The 26,398-nt window shown below is 43.1% G+C and overlaps 1 protein-coding gene across 3 annotated transcripts in view; it reads right to left on the reverse strand.

The window, feature by feature from the left end:
* The window catches only part of LOC135556065 (vesicle-fusing ATPase-like), a 44,612-nt gene that overhangs the window by 7,602 nt on the left and 10,612 nt on the right, over window positions 1-26,398 (reverse strand). For 2 of the 3 annotated variants that reach the window (XM_064988954.1, XM_064988953.1), the window contains exons 2-13: window positions 15,543-15,560; window positions 13,274-13,359; window positions 12,742-12,841; window positions 12,521-12,560; window positions 12,109-12,275; window positions 11,769-11,876; window positions 11,387-11,462; window positions 4,245-4,400; window positions 3,792-3,991; window positions 3,250-3,415; window positions 1,307-1,381; window positions 824-1,011 (exon numbers count right to left, since the gene is read on the reverse strand). In XM_064988954.1, coding sequence (XP_064845026.1) covers window positions 824-1,011; window positions 1,307-1,381; window positions 3,250-3,415; window positions 3,792-3,991; window positions 4,245-4,400; window positions 11,387-11,462; window positions 11,769-11,876; window positions 12,109-12,275; window positions 12,521-12,560; window positions 12,742-12,841; window positions 13,274-13,359; window positions 15,543-15,560 — 1,380 coding nt within the window. The remainder of the gene's footprint in view (window positions 1-823; window positions 1,012-1,306; window positions 1,382-3,249; window positions 3,416-3,791; window positions 3,992-4,244; window positions 4,401-11,386; window positions 11,463-11,768; window positions 11,877-12,108; window positions 12,276-12,520; window positions 12,561-12,741; window positions 12,842-13,273; window positions 13,360-15,542; window positions 15,561-26,398) is intronic. The other variant, XM_064988955.1, reaches the window with a different exon arrangement.

The raw sequence follows: 26,398 nt of genomic DNA on the forward strand, positions 1-26,398 counted from the left end.
CTCAAGCTTATGGACAATGTCAAATGTGATATAGCGAAGCACCTGAGTGAGTTGGGTATGCAATTACTCAGGTTCATTCCCGAAACGGATGACACAAACAACTGGATTCACTATCCCTTTCATGCCCTGCCTCCAGTCCACTAACCAATATCTTGAACAAGAGAGCCTCATCGAAATTGCAACAAGCGGTTCTGTGAAAATTGAATTTAATCAGAAGCCACTGCCAGATTTCTGGATTGGGCTGTGCTTAGAGTGTCATGCCTGGGAAAATCGTACCCTGTTAAGACACTGATGCCATTTGCAACCACGTACCTATGTGAGAGTAGATTCTCAGGCCTCACTAGCATGAAAACTAAATACAGGCACAGACTGTGTGTGGAAAATTATTTACGACTGAGTGTTTCCAATACAACCCAACATTGCAGTTATGTGCATCCTTTCAAGCACACCCTTCTCATTAACCTGTGGTTATTCCCAATTTTCGATGAACAAATAAGATTTAAGATGGTTAAATAAAAGAGAAAAAGTATTGATTATTATTAATTGTGCCCTGGTCCTATAAGAGCTCTTTGTCACTTCCCACGAGCCAGGTTGTGATAAAAATTCACACTCATTCATATGTTTAATAAATGTGTAGTATGTGTGTAGCAGGCTTAGAATGACTGCAAAAAACAACATTTGATAGTGCGCTGACCCTGGTGCTAGAGGGGGTACACAGCTGGAGGTTGAATGTTTGAAGGGGTACGGGACTATAGAAAGTTTGGGAACCACTGGTCTAAGCGTATCATGGATGTTCATGTTTGTTGATTGGTTGGACTCTAACCTTAATGTGGCGGTTCATGGCTGTTGATTGGGCAGCTCTGACCAGTCCCTCCAGTTCAGCACCACTGTAGTTCTTGGTCCCGGCAGCCAGCTCCTTCACGTCCACATCAGGAGCCAGCAGGCCGAAGTCACGCATCTTATTAGTGTGAATGTTGAGAATCTGAACACGCCCCTTCTCATCCGGAAGACCTGAGAGGGAGGGAGGGAAGGAAGAATGAAAGTGGTAAAGTGGAGAAGGCACAGAGAGATGCTCCCGAGTGGCGCAGTGGTCTAAGACACTGCATCTCAGTGCAAGAGGCATCACTGCAGTACCTGGTTTGATTCCTGGCTGCATCACATCCGGCTGTGATTGGGAGTCCCATAGGGTGGCGCACAATTGGCCCAGCGTCGTCTGGGTTTGGCCGGGGTAGGCCATCATTGTAAATAAGAATCTGTTCTTAACTGACTTGCCTAGTTGAATAAAGGTTCAATTAAAAATAATTACCGATCTCCATCTTGACCTCAAACCTGCCAGGCCTCATCAAAGCATCATCTATCAGGTCAGGCCTGTTGGTCATCCCTGTGGGAAAAATAAATAGTGTAAGGTGGATATAAATACAAAGATGGAGTTACTAGTTAAACCAGAGTCATGTATTCATCTCTGGTGCTATGTGAGGCTTAATGTAAGATTGGTATCTATACCTCAAATTACATCTATAAAAACTGACACCTGTTCAGCAAAGTTCAACAACTATAACAGGTATTCTATTATAGGACAGCGTACCACTACCTTCCAGTACCTGTGACTAGTATGTTATACACCATAGTGCCCTCAAAGCTCATCGATAAGCTAAGGACGCTGGGAAAAAACTCCTCCCTCTACAACTGGATCCTGGACTTCCTGGCGGGCAGCCCCCAGGTGGTAAGTGTAGGTAACAACACATCTGCCCCACACTGATCCTCAACACAGGGGCCCCTCGGGGGTGCGTGCTCAGTCCCCTCCTGTACTCCCTGTTCACTCATGACTGCACGGCCAGGCACGACTCCAACACCATCATTAAGTTTGCTGATGACACATCAGTGGTAGGCCTCATCACCGACAACGACGAGACAGCCTATATGGCCTATATGACAGCCTATATGGTCAGAGACCTGGCCATGTGGTGCCAGGACAACAACCTCTCACTCAACGTGATCAAGACTAAAGAGATGATTGAGGACTACAGGAAAAAGAGGACAGAGCACGCCCCCATTCTCATCGACGGGGCTGTAGTGGAGCAGGTTGAGAACTTCATGTTCCTTGGTCTCCACATCACCAAGCACACCAAGACAGTTGTGAAGAGGGCACGACAAAATCTATTCCACCTCAGGAGACTGAAAAGATTTGGCATGGGTCCTCAGATCCTCAATAGGTTCTACAGCTGAACCATCGAGAGCATGCTGACTGGTTGCATCACTATCTGGTGTGGCAACTGCTCGGCCTGCGACAACAAGGCACTACAGAGGGTAATGCGTATGGCCCAGTACATCACTGGGGCCAAGCTTTCTGCCATCCAGGACCTCTATACCAGGCGGTGTCAGAGGAAGGCCCTAACAATTCTCAAAGACTCCAGCCACCCTAGTCAAAGACTGTTCTCTCTGCTACCACATGGCAAGTGGTACCGAAGCACCAAGTCTAAATCCAAGAGGCTTCTTAACAGCTTCTACCCCCAAGCCATAAGACTCCTGGACATCTAATCAAAAGGCCACCCTTTTGCATTGTCCCCCCTTTTATTCTGCTGTTACTCTCTGTTGTTATTATCTATGCATAGTCACTTTAATAACTCTACCTACATGTACATTTGACCTCAACTAACCGGTGCCCCCGCACATTGTACCGGTATCCCCTTTGTATATAGTCTTGCTATTGTTATTTTACTGCTGCTCTTTAATTACTTGTTACTTTTATTTCTTATTCATATTTTTTTTAACTGCATTGTTGGTTAGGGGCTCATAAGTAAGCATTTCACTGTAAGGTCGACATCTGTTTTATTTGGCGCATGTGACTAATACAATTTGATTTGATTTATAGGACAGCGTACCACTAACTATCTATGACCAGTATGTTACAGAAGAGTGTACTACTACCTACTGTCACGCCCGGTGTGATTTGGGTGGGCATTCTATGTTTTCTATTTCTTTGTTTTTGGCCGAGTGTGGTTCCCAATCAGAGGCAGCTGTCTATCGTTGTCTCTGATTGGGAATCATACTTAGGCAGCCTTTTTCCCCACCTAATATTGTGGGTAATTATTGATTTTCTCTGTGCGCCACGGTTGCGTCACAGTCGGTTTATGTTTACCTGTTTTTTGTGTGAAAGTTTCACTTTATTAAAAGATGTGGAATTACATGCACGCTGCGCCTTGGCTCATGTATGATAGGGAGTTTGAAGACAGTGAACGTGACACCTACCTATGACCAGGATGTTGTTGAGCTGCTCTACTCCGTCTATTTTGGACAGCAGCTGGTTGACCACCGTATCGTGGACTCCTGTACTGCCCTGCCCAGTACCTCTCTGCTTACAGATGGCATCCAGCTCATCAAAGATGATTATGTGCAGACCACTGTTAGCACCCAGCTAGGATGACAGAAGAGAGGGGACAGTAGGCAGAGTGGATGACGAGAAAGAGAGAGAGACAGTCAGTCATGCATGGACGTATAACATTTGTTTGTGATTTTCTCATTGTGGATGGACAAGGATTCGCTAGAGCTTGACAAGGCCATCATGGCCGGCCAAACCCTCCCATAACCCGGACGACACTGAGTCAATTGTGTGTCGCCCTCATGGGTCTCCCGGGCCATAGCCGGCTATCGAACCCCGGGCTGTAGTGACGCCTCAAACACTGCAATGCAGTGCCTTAGAACGCTGCACCACTCAGGAGGCCGTGGATGGATATTTTAGTTTGATTAATAACTTGTGGTCATCAAAAAAAAGATGGCGGCTGGCCACTCACCCTCTTCTGCTCCTCTTCTGCATCTGCGAAGAGCTTGCGGATGTTGGCCTCAGACTCTCCCACAAACTTGTTGAGGATCTCAGGGCCGTTGACGATCTTGGGTTCGCGGGAGTTGAGCATCTTGCCAATCTGCCTGGCCATCAGAGTCTTACCACAACCTGGAGGCCCGAAGAGAAGGATTCCCTTCACGTGCTTACAACCTGGGGCGCATTGGAACAATGACTGAGAAACGTTGGTCGATAGACAATCTCTGAATTTTTGAAAGCACAGCATGCTCCAGTTGTGTACACAGACAATTTAGTTTGTGACAAATTATCACTAGGAGGCACTGAGAGACGCCATGTTGCGCATACATTTGTTCTGCCAATACCGCGGCTCGACTTTACTTTTTTGTGCCGGCACTGTAGGTAGTACTGCATGATCTAACTAAGACTATGGAGTGGGGAGCCTTACCCATCTGTTCCACGATGTCAGGAGGGAAGACACGAGAGGCGAAGGCTCGGCGGAAGATGTCAGAGAACTCTTTGTCCAGACCACCAATGCCCATGCGCTCAAAGTTCCAGTCCGGGTTGATGATGGACTGACGCTGTTCTTTGGTCTTGGCCTTGCCTAGTGGGCAAAGAGGAATTGAATACAACGTTATTTAAAATGCATTAAAAACATACTCAAATAGACATCACAATGAAAACTGTAACATTGGATAAAGAATGGTTATTTTCCCATGGTTGCAGGATTTGATCAATCTTGGTCAATTTGGTCTCAAAATGTATTTTGACAAATCAAATAAAAAATCAAATCAAAGTTTATTGCTTGCATAGACAGATCTGCAGACATTATAACAGGTGCAGGTAAATGCTTGTGTTTATAGCTCCAACAGTGCAGTAATACCTAGCAATGACAATGAAAAAAATAAATCAACAACACATTATCCAAAAAAATTAAGAAATTAAGAAATATCAGAACGAGCAATGTCAGCGGCAGGGACTCCAGATACTCAACTAGTCTATAGAAGGCCAATATTTATTCCTTCTTAATCAGAACAACAGTTTTCAGCTTTGCTAACATAATTGCAAAAGGGTTTTCTAATGATCAACTAGTCTTTTAAAATTATAATCTTGGAGTAGCTAACACAATGTGCCATTGGAACACAGGAGTGATTGTTGCTGATAATGGGCCTCTACGCCTATGTAGAAATCACCTACCAGCTACAATAGTCATTTACAACATTAACAATGTCTACACTGTATTTCTGATCAATTTGATGCTATTTCAATGGATAAAAAAATTGCATTTATTTCAAAAACAAGGACATTTCTAAGTGACCTCAAACTTTTGAACGGTAGTGTATATATCTGAATAGAAAGAGTGTGTACAGCAGTAGTTATATAGGATGAGACATGACTACAATACAGTATATACATATAAAGTGGGTAAAACATTATGTAAACATTATTAAAGTGACCAGTGTCCCATGACTATCTACTGTATGTATATAAGGCAGCAGTCTCTAAGGTGTAGAGTAGAATACTGGGTGGTAGTTGACTAGAACAGTGACTAAGGCTATTGGTGACTGTTAAACAGTCTGATGGCCTAGAGATAGGAGTTGTTTCTCAGTCTCTCAGTCCCAGATTTGATGCCATTGTTGTCACTCCCTTTTTATTCTCTATTTTGGTTAGGCCAGGGTGTGACTGGGTGGGCATTCTATGTTATTTTTTTAATGTTTTTGTATTTCTTTGTCCGGTCACTGAAGCCCGAGAGGCAACCCCCAAAATATTTTTGGGGGGGAGCACACGGGGAGTGTGGCGGAGTCAAGTTGGAGACCTGAGCCCACTCCCCGTGCTTACTGGGGCGAGCAGGTGACAGGTCAGGCCCCGTGCTATGGGGTGATGCGCACTGTGTCTCTGCCGATTATTTACAGGCCGGTGTGCTCGGTGCCAGCATCCCGCATTTGCCGGGTGGAAGCTGGCATCTAGTCAGAACAGGGGGGGGCAGCTATGCGGTCGAGACCGCCAGTGCACCTCCACGGCCCTGTGTATCTGGTGCCTCGGCCAAGGAAGAGGACGCTTGTATGTCTCCCCAGCCTGGTGAGTCCTGTGCCTGCTCCCAGAACCCAAGCCGCCCTCCTGTCCGGAGCTGCCAGAGCCACCCTCCTGTCCGGAGCTGCCAGAGCCACCCTCCTGTCCAGAGCTGCCAGAGCCGCCCTCCTGTCCGGAGCTGCCAGAGCCGCCCTCCTGTCCGGAGATGCCAGAGCCGCCCGTCTGTCCGGAGCTGCCAGAGCCGCCCTCCTGTCCGGAGATGCCAGAGCCGCCCGTCTGTCCGGAGCTGCCAGAGCCGCCCGACTGTCCGGAACTGCCAGAGTCTTCAGTCCGGGGCCCGCTTCAAGGGTCTCCGCTCCAGAGGCACCACCTAAGTGGGCCAAGACTGAGGTGGAGCGGGGTCCACGTCCCGCACCCGAGCCGCTGCCGTAAAGAAGGCCCAGCCGGACCCTCCCCTTTAGAGTCAGGTTTTACAGCCGGAGTCCGCACCTTTGGGGGGGGTACTGTCACGCCCTGGCCATAGAGAGGCTTTTTATTCTCTATTTTGGTTTGGTCAGGGTGTTATTTGGGTGGGCATTCTATGTTCTTTTTTCTATGTTTTTGTATTTCTTTGTTTTGGCCGAATATGGTTCTCAATCAGGGACAGCTGTCTGTCATTGTCTCTGATTGAGAACCATACTTAGGTAACCTTTTCCCACCTGTGTTTTGTGGATAATTATTTTTCTGTGTGTGTTTGTGTGCACCTCGGTTGCGTCACGCTCTTTGCTGTTTACCTGTTTGTTTTTTGGTTGTTTCGGTTTCACTTTCATTAAAAAATGTGGAACTACATGCACGCTGCGCCTTGGTCGATTTATTACAGGGAGTTTGAGGATAGCGAGCGTGACACCTGTACTGTCTCCGCCTTAGCGGGGTGAACAGGCCGTGGCTAGGGTGGCTGGCCTTCTTGTGACACCGGGTGCTGTAGACGTCCTGGAACGCAGGCAGTGTGCCCCGGGGCGATGCGTTGGGCGGACCACACCACCCTCTGGAGATTCCACCACCCTCTGGACAGTGCAATTGCCCTTCTATACTGCCTGACAGAATGCTCTCAATGGTGCATCTGCAGAAAATCGTAAGGGAAAAGCTTAATTTCTTCAGCATCCTGAGATTGAAGAGACACTGTTGCACCTTCATCACCACGATGTCTGTGTGAATGTACCTATTCAGGTTTCAGTGATGGGCACGCAGAGAAACTTAAAGCTTTTTACCCTATCCACTGCGACCCCGACGGTGTGGATGGGGCCGTGCTCTCTTCTGTAATCCACAATCAGCTCCTTCATTTTCTTGACGTTGAGGGCGCTCAACTCCTCCCTGTAGGCTGTCTCATCGTTTTTGGTAATCAGGCCTACCAATGTTGTGTCATCATGAAACTTGATGAGTTGGAGACGTGCGTGGCCAGGCAGTAATGGATGAACAAGGAGTACAGGAGGGGCTGAGCATGCACGCCTATGGGGACCCCGTGTTGAGGATCAGCATGGCAGAGGTGTTGGTTCCTACCTTCACCACTTGTGGGGTCGACCCAGATGCACAGGGAAAACCATGGCCCTGAGCTTAGTGATGAGGTTGGAGGGCACTATGGTGTTGAAGGCTGAGTTGTAGTTGATGAACAACATTCTAACATAGGTATTTCTCTTGTCCAGGTCGGATAGGGCAGTGTGCAGTGCAATGGCGATTGTGTTGTCCGTAGATCTGTTGCGGCGATATGAGAATTATAGTGACTCTAGGGTGTTGGGTAAGGTGGCGGTGATATATGGTCCTTAACTAGCCTCTCAAAGTCATTTAGTTCAGTTACGTTCACTTTCTTGGGTACAGAGGTGCCCGCATCGGCAGCTCAATGTTGTTTTCCTCTAAATGGGCGAAGAAGGTGTTTATCTCATCCGGGAGTCAGGTTTCGGTGTCCGCGAGCTGGATGGCTTTCCCTTCATAATCTGTGATTGTCTGGAGTCCCTGACACATTTGTCTCGTGTCTGAGCCGTTGAATTGCGACGCCACTTTGTACCTGTACTATCATTTTACCTCTTTGATTGCTTTACGGAGGTAGTAGTTGGTCTGTTTGTACATGTCCATGTTCCAAGTCACCTTGCCATGGATAAATGCGGTGGTTCGCATTTCAATTTTGCACAAATACTTCATTCTATCCACAGTTTTGGGATAAGTTCTAATCGTCACAGTGGGAAGACCATCCTCCATGCACTTCCCGATGAACCCCGTCAGTGTATACGTAGATACTACAGTATTTTCAGAGGCAACCCAGAATATTTCACAGTCAAACAAACTATCTTGAAGCATAGATTCTGATTTGTCAGACCAACGTTGAACAGTCCTTACCACGGGAGCTTCCTGTTCAAGTTGCTGCCTATAGGTGGGGAGGAGCAGAATAGAGACGTGATCTGATTTGCCGAACGGAGGGTGGGGGAGGGCCTTGTAGCCATCCCGGAAGGGAGAGTAGCAATGATCCAGGGTCCATGTTGTGCGTGTAGCACAAACGTGTTGCTGGAATTTCGGTAGCGTTTCCTCAGATTTCCTTTATTAAAGTCCCCAACTACAATAAATGGATAAGCTTTTTCCAGTTTGCACATTGGCCTATGTAGTTCAAGGTAGTTAATGACGCAGAAGATGGCTATCCCATGGACACAGAGTGTTATCAGTGCATTCGGTAAGTATTCAGATCCCAGAGTTTTGTTACAGCCTGTAACGGTATTAGTCGTCTGAAGAAGAGGAATCATCGGACCAAAGCGCGGCGTGGTAAGTGCTCATGCTTTCTTTATTAAAACTGAACACTATAACAAAAATAACAAAGAGAATAACCGAAACAGTCCTGAAAGGTGCAAAACACTAAACAGAAATTAACTACCCACAAAAACCCTGTGACAAAAAGCTACCTAAGTATGGTTCCCAATCAGAGACAGCGATGGACAGCTGTCCCTGATTGAGAACCATACCCGACCAAAACAAAGAAATACAAAAACATAGAAAAAAGAACATAGAATACCCACCCAAATAACACACTGACCAAACCAAAATAGAGACATTAAAAGCTCTAAGGTCAGGGTGCGACACAGCCTTATTCTAAAATTGATTAAATTGCTTTTTCCCTCATCAAGCTACACACAATACCCCATAATGACAAAAAAACTTCAATATAACATTTTCAGACCATTTACTCAGTACTTTGTTGAAGCACCTTTGGCAGCGATTACAGCCTCGAGTGGTCTTGAGTATGACGCTACAAGCTTGGCACATCTGTATTTGGGGAGTTTCTCCCATTCTTCTCTGCAGATTCTCTCAAGCTCTGTCAGGTTTGATGGGGAGCGTCGCTGCACAGCTATTTTCAGGTCTCTCCAGAGATGTTTGATGGGTTCAAGTCCGGGCTCTGGCTGGGCCACACAGAGACTTGACCCGAAGCCACTCCTGCATTTTCTTGGCTGTGTGCTTTGGGTCGTTGTCCTGTTGGAAGGTGAACCTTCTCCCCAGTCTGAGGCCCTGAGCACTCTCTCATCAATCAGGTTTTCATCAAGGATTCCTGTATTTTGCTACGTTAATCTTTCCCTCGATCCTTATTAGTCTCCCACTCCCTGCCGCTGAAAAACATCCCCACAGCATGATACTGCCACCACCACGCTTCACTGTAGGGATGGTGCCAGGTTTCCTCCAGATGTGATGCTTGGCATTCAGGCCAAAGAGTTCAATATTGGTTTCATCAGACCAGAGAATCTTGTTTCTCATGGCCTGAGAGTCCTTTGGGTGCCTTTTGGCAAACTCCAAGCCGGCTGTCATGTTCCTTTTACTGAGGAGTGGCGTCTGTCTGGCCACTCTACCATAAAGGCGTGCTGCAGAGATAGTTGTTCTTCTGGAATGTACTCCCATCGCCACAGAGCAACTCTGGAGCTCTGTCCGAATGACCATCAGGTTCTTGGTCACCTCCCTGACCAAGGCCCTTCTCCCCCGATTGCTCAGTTTGGCTGGGAGGCCAGCTCTAGGAAGAGTCTTGGTGGTTTCAAACTTCTTCCATTTAAGAATGACAGAGGCCACTTTTCTCTTGGGGACCTTCAATGCTGCAGAAATGTGTTGGTACCCTTCTCCAGATCTGTGCCTCGACACAATCCCGTCTCTGAGCTTTACGGACAATTCCTTCGACCTCATGGCTTGGTTTTTGCTCTGACATGCACTGTCAACTGTCGGACCTTATATAGACAGGTGTGTGCCTTTCCAAATCATAGCCAATCAATTGAATTTACCACAGGTGGACTCCAATCAAGTTTCAGAAACATCTCAAGGATAATCAATGGAAACATTATGCCCCTGAGTTCTGAATCTGTCTGTAAATAAGGTATTTCTGTTTTTATTTCTAATAAATGTAAACATTTTCAAAAAAACTGTTTTTGTTTGTCATTATGGGGTATTTTGTTTGTGGATTGCCAAGGGGAAAACATTATTTTATCCATTTTAGAATAAGGCTGTAAAGTAACAAAATGGGGAAAAGGGGAAGGGGTCTGAATACTTTCTGAGTGCACTGTTTGTTTGAATTTGAACGGTGCAGAAAGATGTGCCTGTTGTGGTGCCATCTTATGTAATAGTTAGATATACAGTACCAGTCAAAAGTTTAGACACACCTACTCATTCAAGAGTTTTTCTTTAGTTTTACTATTTTCAACATTATAGAATAATAGTGAAGACATCAAATCTAATAACAAATGAAATCATGTAGTTCGCAAAAAAAGTGTTAAAACACAATATTTTAGATTCTTCAAATTATCCACCTTTTGCCTTGCCTTGCTGACAGCTTTGCACACTCTTGACATTCTCTCAACCAGCTTCACCTGGAATGCTTTTCCAACAGTCTTGAAGGTGTTCCCCCATATGCTGAGCACTTGTTGGATTTTTCCTTCACTCTGCTGTCCAACTCATTCCAAACCATCTCAATTGGGTTGAGGTCAGGTGATTGTGGAGGCCAGGTCATCTGATGCAGCACTCCATCACTCTCTTTCTTGGTCAAATATCCCTTACACAGCCTGGAGGTGTGTTGGGTCATTGTCCTGTTGAAAAACAATTTATTGTCCCTCTAAACGCAAACCAGATGGGATGGCGTATCGCTGCAGAATGCTGTGTTAGCCATGCTGGTTAAGTGTGCCTTGAAATCTAAATAAATCACAGACAGTGTCACCAGCAAAGTACCCCCACACCACACCTCCTCCTCCGTGCTTCACGGTGGGAACCACACATGTGGAGATCATCCGTTCACCTACTCTGCGTCTCACAAAGACACAGCGGTGGGAACCAAAAATCTCAAATTTGGACTTTGCCATTAAGGCAAAGGGTGGCTACATTGAAGAATCTCAAACATAAAATATATTTTGATTTGTTTTGCACTTTTTTGGTTACGACATGATTCCATATGTATTATTTCATAGTTTTGATTATGAAAAGGCCTTGAATGAATAGGGTTATCCAAACATTTGACTTGTACTGTAGCTCCTACATAATCTACCTGTATTCTGTATGGACTCCTCTGCAACTTACCAACTAATGTGAGGGAGGAGCTCTCCGCTTTCTCGAAAACCACCTGGCTGTTCCCCACCAGCAGGCCAATGTCAATCTAAGGGAAACAGGAGTTATTACCAACTACTGGTTATTACAAATAACTGTTCCAAATAAACACGTACAAATCTGCAGAGTTCCCTTTGGACTTCGACTAGCACTCTTGCAGCATGTTCTCTCGTCAAATAGAGACCACATTCGAAATGAAGGTGCAGGTGAAAGCATGGGCGCCACCACTTGGCGTTCACCTGTCCAGTCAATTCTAATCATTAATTACTTAAAGGAAGGGGGGGGTAATTCCGACGAGACCATATCATGAAGGGTTGAGTTGTTACAGCAGTAGGTCAATGGTAACTCTGGGTACCTTCTGCTTCTTGCCTGATGCTGGCTCCCCCTTGAGGATGCTGGCGTCCATGGCCTCAATGTCTTTGATCACCAGCCCAAAGAGCTTGTCGCAGAAACTAAACACCATCTGTAGGGAGGAAGGGATGAGTAGGAGGATGAGAAGAGAGAGGATGAGAGGAGAGAGGAGGGCTGTGTTAGGTTGCATTCCAATTCTCCCAAGTGTGCACTCCTACCCACATCTAAAATCATTTGATTGATTTAAGCCATCAGTCTTTTCCCTTGTAACACCTGGGAATGGAAGTGTGCAGGAAATGTGGGAAGAGTTGTGACTGGCTGTAGTGTTTGTTGTTCTGACTGACCTGCTGGGTGACAGAGAAGCCCTGGTTGTTGAACTGCTGGATGAACTCGCTGGCCATCTTGTCTGAGTCGTAGGGGCTGGTGTCCGTGCTCTTCTTCTGGAGGAAGTCAATCTCTATAGTCATGGCACCGATGCACTGCTGGGACTTGTCAAAGTTGTAGTTGGCCACTATGAGGGGAGAGGACTCATGTCAGATATGTTTCTAGTATCGTATAAGTTCTACTCTCAGAAATACTGTACTGTCAGAAATTAAATAGGTACTGTATGTTAAGGTGAGCTATGGGCTGTGGTCAAGATGTGAAGGTACAGTATATTAGGGACTGTGCAGGGTGCAGTGCAAATGAGGCAATATCTTCGTGCTATGGTCATAGTTTTCTTTTCCTCAGACTCATCAAAGAAATGGAGTGAATTACCTTCCACTTCCTGTCCAATGGACAGACCGGCCCATTTCCTCTGAGACAGAAAGAAAGAAGGGAGATAAGTAAGCCAATAATTGCAGGGAGCAGAGTGAAGAGGGGCATGTATGCTTAAAATATTAGAATTTTAGCTTTGCAGAAATTCATTAAGATTATAAATGGGTCTACTGTACAATACATTGACAATTCAATATAATATACAGTGTGTTTTTTTTAACCTGTGGCAGACTGAAAGCGATAGTGCCAGGGACTATGGCATGGTGGGTTTTTGTGGTGAACACAAACTTGTGAGTTGGCGTAGTCTTCACAGTCACATGTCTGTAGAGAGAGGGTTAGAGAGACTCATGGACATATGTTCCATATATACAGGCAACAAAATTACCTCAATAGAATATCATATTTACAACAGCTTTTTTTTTTACATTACAGATATTCTGCTACATTACAAAAGACATTACTTCACAGCAAAAACTGTGCACTAATTATATGACTAGATTCAGCCGTGGTCTGAATTTTTTCTTGAGCGGATCGTTGGGGGGCCCGGAACATAACAATTTGTATGTTTGACTATTATTATGTGTTGGAATACTTGGGAGCAGATTTCCCAATTTCCAGGTGTTTTTACAGTATTTTATGTCCAACAGTGAAAAATATATTTAAAAAAGCTCAGAAAACTGCCAGTTGGGGAACCCTGATATAGTGTGATTTTTCAGACTACAGAGGGCTATGCTGTATAGGATGATTACTCACTGTCCAGACTGCAGATCTTTCTCGCTCACCACAGCACAGTTTGTCAACGATAGGTCGTCTGTCGGGCATCGTGCCGCTTGCATCGTCTGCAGGAGAGAGAGAGAGAAGTTGAAGGGGAGATATTACTCTAGTAGTTGAGCGGTGACGCAGCATTTCCTTTCCATTTTCCAAAGGAAAACTCATTTTACATTTAGTAGCATCATCATGGAACTTAGGTTACACACCCTTGATGGCCTCTTGGAAGTCATCAAAAATCATTAAGAAACATCCAGTTAAATTCTGGTAGTTCACACTATGGTGTGACGGTATATAACGAACTATTCAACTTTGTAGCAATGCAACAGTATACTGTAGATATGTCACAAAATTTATATGGGTGGAACATTGATCATGTTTAGTTTCTCTGCAAATTCAACATATTTCAACTCATAGGCAACATCAATGTTTGTCCAACATCACAAGACAGTCAAATATAGATATAAACCAGCCTTGAAACAGACAATGCAAGAGAGCAGCAAAAGACAGCAGATACAGCTAGCTAGCTAGTTAGTTTATTTGTTTGGATCTATTCCAGTCGTTACAAGACTATGTATGAATGAATGAATGAATGAATGAATGAATGAATGAATGAATGAATGACATACAAAATACAATGAAACCAAAGACAAATTCAAAACACAAAATATAAATGCAAAAGAACAAAAGAACACTTCTTTCTCAGTTGTGGTAACTTATCTGAACACAATTCTTGTTGAGAAGTTTCTATATTCTTATGTCAGATTATTGCACGGATTTACCACATTGGCATTCTCTTACATAGCTCTGTTCACACAATTCACTGAGTGAAAAGGTGAAGAGATTTTCAGGGCACTGAATCTCGTCATCTTGTTTGCTGCCAAGAGCATGGCTTTCAGACTGCCTGTGAACTGTCATAATGTACCAAGGAAACTATGCAGTACTTAGCCTTCCCTTTGGTACACAGGACAAACCTATAAACACTGTTAGTAAAAGAGAAAAGATGAGAAAAAGCAAGAGCATGTTGTTCCAATTGTCATGACGACAAATACACTTTTCAGACCAAGACAGAAAGATCTGGATGATGATGCAATATTCATTCCAGCTTTTAAGACAAATCAGGGGAGATAGAGAGTTGATCTTGGGTTCCTCATCTCAAGACTAGTTTAGACCATTTAAAAACAGTCTTGGTCTGGGCCAGTGCCAGAGGTCTGGGTCTGCGCGGATGGTCAATGATGATACCATGGTCTTTGTAGATTAACCCTAACCCTAACTCATGTTGTCAAGATGCATCTTTGAATACCATCTTGTCAGTTATATGGCCATGTATGAGTGAAATAACACACAAGTCATCAAGTCACTTGCTGCTTTACTTCTCTAATGTCAAAGCCAAGTGGGACTAAAATAACAACTGGTAGTCTGGGTCTGTATAGGTTGTATCTTCCTCTGGGTGTCATAAGGTGTGGTCTTAGTCTGGGTCTTGAGGGCCATAAGGAGGAGACGAATCGCCATTAATTACAGTTAGATTTCAGTTAGATCATATACGTTGTTGTGAACATACCCTGTGAAGAATGTATGCCATAGTCATCTCTGATTTTGCTCACTCATAGACACAGGCTTGCCATGTACGCTTGCTTGTCTGACATTTGAGCGGTGGCGGCTGCGGGGCGGAGAGTGAAGAGCAAGGGCAGCGGGTGTTGGGAGTCGTAATGTTTGGGAGCAAGGGGAATGCTTGGGTTGTGGCAATTAATATAGAGGTGCGTGTTGCACTGCAGTGCTGGCCCACTGCCTTGCCCCATTTCTAAAATCATCACATGCAGCCTAGTCTACCATATACCGCCAGCGCTCGCTCAGCCAGAAGAAAAGTAAATAGGCTAAGGCTTTTCTGTATGACCCAGGTCCAAGAGTAGGTCTAAACATTCTTAGTGAAACTGCAGTGGAGGAGTAATGGATTATAATTTACTGTTTGTGCACTCAAGCAAATATATTCCCTCTTTGCATTGCAACTCACTCAATGGATTTGCAATGGCAGATGGAATATGTATCATATGAATATAGTTTCTCCTGAGACAGTCACTACCAGGGGTGAGAGCAGCGGCAGTGGCAGCAGGGGGGAAGCCTCCGTAAGACTTTGGGAGTTGACGAGGCGGATCAAGCTACTTTCAATAAAGCCGACTGACTGTCCAATTAAGCTATTAGACGTATAGCGGGTGGCGTGGGAGTTCATACATGAGGAAATGACTTACATACATACCTTGAAAAATATTACGACCTGGGGGCCAACGTACGCAAGCAAAGAGGGAGGGGAAGAGGAGGACATAAGACAGAGAATTGAGACAGCCAGGACCACTGTCTGTCAGAGAGCTGAAGCAGCATTGGGTGCATTGATTCACAATCGAAGGAATACCACCTTGACAGTGGCAAGTGGCAAGCGCATGCAGAACGGGGCAGAGTTGGGGTCATTCTTATCATTTCACTCACTTTAGTTTTGTTCTAGTCCTGAACTAAACATGGGCACATTTTGACATCAGTGAATTTACACTGCCCAAATCAATTGTTCTGTGGCTAGTCTTGTTTTTGAAATGTGAATTTTCAGCAAGTTAAGCGCCTATTATAAATATACCCCAAATCTGGTAGTATTGTCATTTGTCAGCCATATATGCTTTACAGTCTTTACGTTGTAAATAGAAAATATTGTCTTAATGTGACAACTAATATGAATTTTCATGAGGCAGAAATCTTTTGTATTTTTGGTGATCTTATGTGGTGAATGGATGGAACCCCAGGGTTACTATCATGTATGGCTGATTCAAATGGTAATAGGAGCTGTAGCATGCACAAATAAGCAAGACATTGCATGGTTTTGAAAATGTACAAAGAATAAAACCCTTCACATAAATACCTAATGCATTTTAATGAGACACCATTTGAATTAAAAGTAGTCACGCCCCACAAACCCTCTAGATTTGTATTCAAAACATATATTACAAATGGCTCATTGGTGGTGCTATGCGCAATTCAAGACTAAGAATAAAGGGTGTTCAGTGATCCGTCTTCTGATTATGGTATAAATACACATGCACACCCACACCCGCACGCACACGCACACACAATCCTAAATCTTGATGCCCCACCCAGCCCTGCGGTCTCGTAGGACAGAACACTCCAGGCTTTTTCTCCTGCCTTATTTCAGGAATCCCTTTTCAATATTCCATCAGCTGGAGTCCTGGGGGAGGTATCCATTCAGATGTCTGTGCTGGAGATAAATATGTATGGATGCAGCCAGTTGGAGGAGCCATTCAGCTCTGCCTCTAGCACTCTAGTGCATCAGGTTTGCCTATGGGTAGGCCTAACGATGTATACAGTAGAAACATAATTAAACTGAGTATAGAAAACATTTAGGACACCTGCTATTTCCATGCCATAGACTGACCAGGTGAATCCAGGTGAAACTTATTGATGGCACCTGTTAAATCCACTCCAATCAGTGTAGATGAAGGGGAGGAGAAATGTTAAATAATTATTTTTAAGCCTTGAGACAATTGAGACATGGATTGCGTATGTGTGCCATTCAAAGGGTGAATGGGCAAGACAAAAGATTTAAGTGCCCTTGAACGGGGTATGGTAGTAGGTGCCAGGCACTCCAGTTTGTGTCAAGAACTGTGACGCTGCTGGGTTTATCACGCTCAACAGTTTTCCGTATGTATCAAGAATGGTCTAACACCCAAAGGACATCAAGACAACTTGACACAACTGTGGGAAGCATTGGCGTCAAAATGGGCCAGCATCCCTGTGGAACACTTTCGACACCTTGTAGAGTCCATCCTTTGACGAATTGAGGCTGTTCTGAGGACAATTGGCGGGTGATACTCAATGTTAGGAAGGTGTTCCTAATGTTTGGTATACTCAGTGTATTTTAATATACTGTAAATGCCTATGGGCCTATATTTCATGTTTACAAAACCACAAAATTTATGCAATATTTCAAATGAGGCGTTACTTTTTCCATGGTAGTTTGACAATCTTAACAAAAGACAATGTCTACTAATCAGTTATTTTCATAATGGCACCAGAAAAAGTGCATACACAATCTATTTCACAAATTTATTTGGGATCAGTTCTCCCAACACCAATCTTTACATGAAACCATTGTAACCGAGTCAACAAGAAGGCCATAGGTCAGATTTTGAAGGGCATTTAGAGTCAGCACAGGGATATGTGTTATGAATTCAGAAGCAGCTAAAGACATTATTGAGCTAATATGGCAGGTTTGAAAGCCAATTCCTTTTTCTATTTCAGATAAATCACTTTGTTAGTTATTGGCTGTCTTCCCCTACTGGAAAGTAATTACATCAAAGTTGGAGAGATTGATGGCAGGGAAAGACCATGCAGACACATCGCTTTGACTACAATGAGACTATACTGTGACTGCACTGTTATAGCCCTGCAGGGTATGGTATGCTTTGTAGAGGAAGATTCAAAAATGTCATGTGTTTGTATTTCTTCTGTGCAATTTGGCTACGTTGTGCAGTAGGGAATTTCCCATCCTATATTTGAGTGACACAATATAGCTGCTAAATGTGAAAGATGATAGATAATTGTCACTTGATTATTATGATTTTTTATATCCTTTTTTGCAAATGTCCAGCCGGCAATTTCTCCATATATCTGGCTAATGTCGCTATCAGGGATGTCTATGCCTTCTGGTTCCATTCCAATACAATTAAATTCACATTAGTTATATTTTGCTTTGTCCTCATTGACTGATTCTGCCACATGCTCATTGTTTGACACCTCCAGCAGAGATGGAGGAACACATCACTGCTTAGTGAGTGAACACATCACAGCAGGGCAAGAGGACACATTTGAAGGTCGCTCTTGTCCTAGAGAAAACACCCTGATCATCACCCTATTCAGAATCAGAGAAAATACCTAAACTCAACTTCTTGTTTTGTGCAGTCTAAGCATAATCACATTCAATTATCAGATTAATTGTGTGTCTAATGGAAAGAGTGTTTGAACTGTTCAAGCCTGTCCACTGCAATGCCCCCACAGCACATAGAGTAGCACTCTCTCTAAATATATCTGCAGCTCAACACTCACACAGTTGAAGGCCCTACACTAAAACAGGGTTTACAGATTACACAGATACCCACACACACTGTACACTCATTCAAATGTATATATGTATATAGGCACATAGCATATACATACAGAGATGTGACTATAATTAAGCGATAAGCATATGGCCAATATACCACGGCTAAGGGCTGTTCTTAGGCACGACGCATCGTGGAGATATAGCTATAAAGACACACAACCCATGTTGTTATAACATTTTCAATATATGCAGAGAGATATCTGGTGCATAAGAGCTTAAAAACATAGGCCTATAGACATATTAGTGACACTAATGTTTTTGTTGTGTGACATATCTGAGGTTAAAAAAACATGGCTGCAGACTAAATATTTAAATGAGACCAATTTATATGTCAGATACAACAGTGCTGTGTATTACTGAACATGTGACTAACCGTGAGGGAGAAGTTTGACACTGCTATTCTGAGATAATTAGTTTACCTAAACTAGCTAAATTAATTACCCATTTATTTATAAGGGCCTGGGGAGAGCTAGAATGCTTTTGTCATTAAACTCTCCTCAGGTTCATGTTTTTCATATTTAAACGGGTCTTGGTCTCATCACGGTAGTGCTGAGCAATTAGTGATTTTTGAGGTCGGTTTTGTCACACCATGATCTGTTTCACCTGTCTTTGTGCTTGTCTCCACCCCCCTCCAGGTGTAGCCCATCTTCCCAACATCCCCCGATTCTGACCATTCTGCCTGCCCTGACCCCGAGACTGCCTGCCGTCCTGTACCAGCCTTAATCTGACCTGATCACGAAGCTCTGCCTGCCCTCGACCTGCCCTTTGCCTGCCCCGTGTTTCTAATAAATTATCCGATAACTGGGGAGGCAGGGTAGCCTAGTGGTTAGAGTGTTGGACTAGTAACCGGAAGGTTGCAAGTTCAAACCCCTGTGCTGAAAATGTCTGTCGTTCTACCCCTGAACAGGCAGTTAACCCACTGTTCCTAGGCCGACATTGAAAATCAGAATTTGTTCTTAACTGACTTACCTAGTTAAATAAAGGTAAATTAAATAAATCCATATGGGTCATATCCTGAGTCATGATAGGTTTCGGTTTGATTATGGGAAAAAATTATCAAGGTTTTCTTTTTTTACATTAAATGCATTATGAAATAATGACATAAATTATTTTAGAGCTTTTTAATGGAAATTGCCAAAACATTTAAAATATTCCATTGTCTCTGTCAGGTTCACATTGGGTAGACATTGGGTAGACAAAATAGGAAATTGCTATGAAATAATAAAACATTTCAGGTGTGTACACTACCGTTCAAACATTTGGGATCACTTCGAAATGTCCTTGTTTTTGAAAGAAAAGCTATTTTTTTGTCCATTAAAATAACATCAAATTGATCAGAAATGCAGTGGAGACATTGTTAATGTTGTAAATTACTATTGTAGCGGGAAACGGCATATTTTTTATGGAATATCTACATAGGGGTACAGAGGCCCATTATCAGCAACCATCACTCCGGTGTTCCAATGTTGTGTTGTGTTGGCTAATCCAAGTGTCTCATTTTATAAGGCTAATTGATCATTAGAAAACTCTTTTGTAATTATGTTAGCACAGCTGAAAACGGTTGTCCTGATTAAAGAAGCAATAAAACTGGCCTTCCCTGGACTCGTTGAGTATCTGGAGCATCAGCATTTGTGGGTTCGATTACAGGCTCAAAATGGCCAGAAAAAAGGACTTTCTTCTGAAACTTGTCAGCCAATTCCTGTTCTGAGAAATTAAGGCTATTCCATGCAAAAAAATGCCAAGAAACTGAAGATCTCGCACAACGCTGTGCACTACTCCCTTCACAGAACAGCGCAAACTGGCTCTAATCAGAATAGAAAGAGGAGTGGGAGGCCCCAGTACACAACTGAGCAAGAGGAGAAGTTCATTTGAGTGTCTAGTTTGAGAAACAGACACCTCACAAGTCCTTCAACTGGCAGCTTCATTAAATAGTACCCACAAAACACCAATCTCATTGTCAACAGTGAAGAGGCAACTCCGGGATGCTGGCCTTCTAGGCAGAGTTCCTCTGTCCAGTGTCTGTGTTCTTTTGACCATCTTAATCTATTCCTTTTATTGGCCAGTCTGAGATATAGCTTTTTCTTTGCAACTCTGTCTAGAAGGCAGTCACGACTTCTGCCGAAGTCAATGCCTCTCCTTGTTCGGGCGGTGTTCGGCAGGCGACGTCGCCGGTCTTCTAGCCATCGCCGATCCATTTTTCATTTTCCATGTGTTTTGTCTCATTTTCCCACACACCTGGTTCTCATTTCCTTGATTATGTGTTGTGTATTTAACCCTCTGTTCCCCCCATGTCTTTGTGTGGTGTTGTTTTTTTGTGAACATTTTGCTTGACTGGTGCGCGTCGGGTTATTGTGCCCATACTTTGTATTTCTTATGCCGTTGATTTTGCTATTAAACCACTCCGGCTATTATCAAGTTCTGCTCTCCTGTGTCTGACTTCCCTGCCACCAGATACGCACCCCTTACAAAGGCCAGCATCCCGGAGTTGCCTCTTCACTGTTGACGTTGAGACTGGTGTTTTGTGGGCACTATTTAATGAAGCTAAACTGCAGGGTAATGTAAAAGTTGTATTTTTTAAAGATCCAATACATAATATTGTACACTTATCATAATTAGATTTTATTCCAGAGAGTCCAGATAAGTTATCTAGATTTTCAATGAGACATTGCAGGGATCTAGCTTGCGGACTTAATATAAAAGTTGAGTCATCAACATACATGGACACCTTTGTTTCTAATCCTCTAATGTTGTTATTGGATCTGATTTTAATAGCTAGCATTTCGATGGCCATAATGAATAGATATGGTGACAGCAGACAGCCTTGTTTAACTCCTCTTGACAATTCAAAACTCTCTGAGATGTAGCCATTATTTACTATTTTACATCTGGGGTTAACGTTAACGTCATTAGCTAAGTCAGCCAAGTTCTTCTTTGCAAATTGCAGAGATAGCGCTAGCTATTTAACACTTCTAGAATATTGGAATATATTGTTAGCTAGCTAGATAATGCGTGTTTAATTTCTATTCTTGCTGTATTTAAATATCCAGTAACCAACTGTGTCTATGGCGCAAGAAAACGTTAATGATTATAAAAGTATTCATTTGTCTCAAAACAAGGGTTTAGCTGTCCTAAAGTTAAGTACATTTCCAAGAAGAAATTATTATTTTCAAGAATCCCATTTCTTCTTCACTTTTATCTTAGGTAACGTAGGAAAAATCTTAAGAACATTTCCAATAACTTAACTCAGGAATAGCAACTTTGCTTAACTTTCTTCTTAAGTCTACAGTTAAGGAAAAAATGGCAGTTAAGAAGAAATTCCTTCTTAAGGAGGTTTTGTGAATCTATCCCCTGGCCTCCACAATCCCCCGACCTCAACCCAGTTGAGATGGTTTGGGATGATTAGGACCGCAGAGTGAAGGAAAAGTATCCAACAAGTGCTCAGCATATGTGGGAACACCTTCAAGACTGTTGGAAAAGCATTCCAGGTAAAGCTGATGAGAGAATGCCAACAGTGTGCAAAGCTGTCATCAAGGCAAAGGGTGGCTATTTGAAAAATCTCAAATATTAAATATATTTTGATTTGTTTAACACTTTTTTGGTTAATACAAGATTCCATGTGTGTTATTTCAAAGTGTTTATGTCTTCACTATTATTCTACAATGAAAAAATAGTAAAAAATAAAGAAAAACCCTTGAATGGGTAGGTGTTCTAAAACTTTTGACCGGTAGTGTATATTACTTCATTTTATTTGATGACATGCTTATTTGCATTCCTTAAAGTCATCATCTCATCTCTGCTTACGCAGTAGCAGCCTGCCTGCCAGCCAGCCAGACAATGTTATCTCTTGTGCTCCCCATACTGTACTGTCTTTAGTCATCCTATTTAGCTAGGCTAGCCTGCCTAAGTGTGCTGCAGAGTTGTCTGACGAAATCATTAGACTAGTTCCTCAAAGTAGATTAGGCATACTTTAACAAACTGTCTCTATCCCTCTCTCTCGTCGTTGCGTTGTTTACATTCCTCTCTCAAAAATGAAATAAACTCAGCAAAAAAAGAAACGTCCTCTCACTGTCAACTGCGTTTATTTTCAGCAAACTTAAATACTGTCAATATAGTATTGTATGAACATATAACAAGATTCAACAACTGAGACATAAACAGAACAAGTTCCACAGACATGTGACTAACAGAAATTGAATAATGTGTCCCTGAACAAAGTGAAAATCAAAATCAAAAGTAACAGCCAGTATCTGGTGTGGCCACCAGCTGCATTAACTAATGCAGTGCATCTCCTCCTCATGGACTGCACCAGATTTGACCGTTCTTGCTGTGAGATGTTACCCCACTCTTCCACCAAGGCACCTGCAAGTTCCCGGACATTTCTGGGGGGAATGGCCCTAGCTCTCACGCTCCGATCCAACAGGTCCCAGACGTGGTCAATGGGATTGAGATCCGGTCTCTTTGCTGGCCATGGCAGAACACTGGCATTCCTGTCTTGCAGGAAAGCACGCACAGCACAAGCAGTATGGCTGGTGGCATTGTCATGCTGGAAGGTCATGTCAGGATGAGCCTGCAGCAAGGGTACCACATAAGGGAGGAGGATGTCTTCCCTGTAACGCACAGCGTTGAGATTGCCTGCAATGACAACAAGCTCAGTCCGATGATGCTGTGACACACCGCCCCAGACCATGATGGACCCTTCACTTCCAAATCGATCCCGCTCCAGAGTACAGGCCTCGGTGTAACGCTCATTCCTTCGATGATAAACGTGAATCCAATCATCAGCCTTGGTGAGACAAAACCGCAAGTCGTCAATGAAGAGCACTTTTGCCAGTCCTGTCTGGTCCAGCGACGGTGGGTTTGTGCCCATTGGTGACGTTGCCGGTAATGTCTGGTGAGGACCTGCCTTACAACAGGCCTACAAGCCCTCAGTCCAGCCTCTCTCAGCCTATTGCGGACAGTCTGAGCACTGATGGAGGGTTTGTGCGTTCCTGGTGTAACTCGGGCAGATGTTGTTGCCATCCTGTACCTGTCTCGCAGGTGTGATGTTCGGATGTACCGATCCTGTCTGTAAGCTGTTAGTGTCTTAACGACCGTCCCACATGTACATGTTCATTAATTGTTTATGGTTAATTGAACAAGCATGGGAAACAGTGTTTAAAACCTTTACATTGAAGATCTGTGAAGTTATTTGGATTTATACGAATTAGCTTTGAAAGACAGGGTCCTGAAAATTGAACATTTTTTTTTTCTGAGTTTATGTCGTGAGCTGCTAATTTTATTATACCTTTGAAATAGGCACATTCTTCACCTCTACCCTGCAACTCCTTGGTGTACAATATATCTGTTTTCTGTCGATTTACCTGGTAAAGTAATGGTTAATAAACAACTCTAAGTGGGGGGTCAAAAAGTTATATTTGGAATTTTCCTGAATTCTGTTTTCTCTGTGTTATTTGTCCTGGTTTTGGATTTTTTTTGTTCCATTTTTTACTCTGAATATTAAAATTACTCATAGAGAATAAAAAAATGTGTGTCCATATCAATGCTTAAATCACATCAGAAGATTTTAGTGTAATTTCCCTTCCCTTCTAGCAAGAGAGGAATGTGAAGGTCTAGCAATGTTTCTGATGTTAGACCTACTGCTGCAGCACAGCGTTTGCAAAACAATCACCAACCAATGATACAAATAATCCTGATATCCAGTAGTTCTGTCAGGTAGGAGTACTTTGCAGTTAACATTTAATTGAGGAGGTTTTTGGGGAAAGTCTGTATACTCACAAGATGGTTATCATTAGCATCGCTAACTGGCTAAATAACGAGTGATAGACAAATGTGCACACCAAACAGACAGACGGGCAATATTGCTGGAAATTAATTAGCAGATATTGTGTTACGTTTGGCTTTTTAAAACTTCTTATGGCTGCAGGGGCAGTATTGAGTAGCTTGGATGAATAAGGTGCCCAGAGGTGCCCAGAGTAAACGGCCTGCTCCTCAGTCCCAGTTGCTAATATATGCATAGTATCATTAGTATTGGATAGAAACCACTCTGAAGTTTCTAAAACTGTTTGAATGATGTCTGTGAGTATAACAGAACTCATATGGCAAGAAATCCAAACAGGAAGTGGGAAATCTGAGGTTGGTCGATTTTCAACCCAGCCCCTATTGAATACACAGTGGGATATTGTTCAAGTTGCACTTCCTAGGGCTTCCACTAGATGTCAACCGTCTTTAGAAACTTGAATGAGGCTTCTACTGTGATGTGGGGCCGGATGAGAGCGCTTTGAGTCAGTGGTCTGGCAGAGAGCCAGGTCCTGGTCATTTCACATGAGAGTGACCTGCGTTCCATGGCTTTTCTACAGACAATGGAATTCTCCAGTTGGAACGTTATTGAAGATTTATGATGAAAACATCCTAAAGATTGGAACTACTGAACATAACGGGGCAATGTAAACTCAGATTTTTTTATATAAATATGAACTTTATCAAACAAAACGTACATGTATTGTGTAACATGAAGTCCTATGAGTGTCATCTGATGAAGATCATCAAAGTTTAGTGATTAATTTTATCTCTATTTGTGCTTTTTGTGACTCCTATATTTGGCTGGAAAAATGGCTGTGTTTTTCTGTGGCTTGGGGGTGACCTAACATAATCATTTGTGGTACTTTCGCTGTAAAGCCTATTTGAAATCGGACACTGTGGCGGGATTAACAACAAGATTCCCTTTAAAACGGTACAAGATACATGTATGTTTGAGGAATTTTAATGATGAGACTTCTGTTGTTTTGAATTTGGCGCCCTGCACTTTCACTGGCTGTTGTCACTTTCACTTTCACTGGCTGTTCCATTAATGGGATTGCAGCCCTAAATTAAGCCAGTAGTGGCTAACCAGGGGTGGGATAATGTCAATATGGCTTTTATTGGATAGTAGCAGGGACAGTCTGCGATGGAACACATGAAAAAATGCATGTAGTGTACTTTCAGAATTGATTGGCGAGCTAGGTACTGGTAGCTCTCGATCTTCCTCAAACCTAATGGCAGAAATCCACCCAGCACGTTGTGGGCGTTGAAACAACGAAACCCCGTTCATTTTCAATGTAGGGAAGCCAAGTGGGCAGGAACCGTTGTGTGATACAAGCATGGCGAGGGAGCATAAACAGGGCGGGACCAAAGTTGGGAAAAGCTGAACTTTTTTTGCGTACTCGTTGCTGTTGACCAATCAAGGCTCACTATAGTTTCCAGCCCAGATTGGCTGTTGATACCTACCTTGCCTGCTTGCTAGCACCGATATGAGGGTGAAGCTAGTTTTGCTATCCGTATAGTGGATAGCAAAACTAGGCTTAAAAGTGTTTCCTTTGGCTTGTACAACATTGCAGGTGACTGCCGACTGACTGATCTACAAAAGACCTTGCATCAAAAATAACTACTTTTTATTATTTGTAGATCAGTCAGTCACAATTTACCCATGATACATTACGGTTTTGTCCAAGCCGGACAGAACAGGCGCAATTGATTATGATCATTGTTGTTAATTACCAGGTTTCTGCTCTGAACTAGGTTGAATATTTGCATATCCCTTTCCTGCAATGAAATTACCTATTTTTCATAATTAATGAACTTACATTTTTTATACCTGCTGAAAATCCAGTGTTTCTTTGTCAAACAGTTTTGCTATAAGTCAGTATTCTGTGATGTACTGTATATAAAGTGTAATATTGGGATACAAACACAAAATTTAATACATTTCAACTTTATATCTGACATGGTACAGGTGCAAACCATGTTTGTGAGGTGTATACTTTTGTTTTAGAGTAGATTTATTTAAGACTACCAAGAAAGTGTTCTGTGTTACCCTGATTTCGCCCACTGCAGTAAAAGGTTAATGAAAACTACAACTCCCTTCAGCCCTTTCTCTGGTGAATTATTTGACTTCTCTCTAGAGAAATGGTGTG

This window comes from Oncorhynchus masou, chromosome 15, assembly GCF_036934945.1.
Source record: "Oncorhynchus masou masou isolate Uvic2021 chromosome 15, UVic_Omas_1.1, whole genome shotgun sequence".
NCBI classification, from domain to species: domain Eukaryota; kingdom Metazoa; phylum Chordata; class Actinopteri; order Salmoniformes; family Salmonidae; genus Oncorhynchus; species Oncorhynchus masou.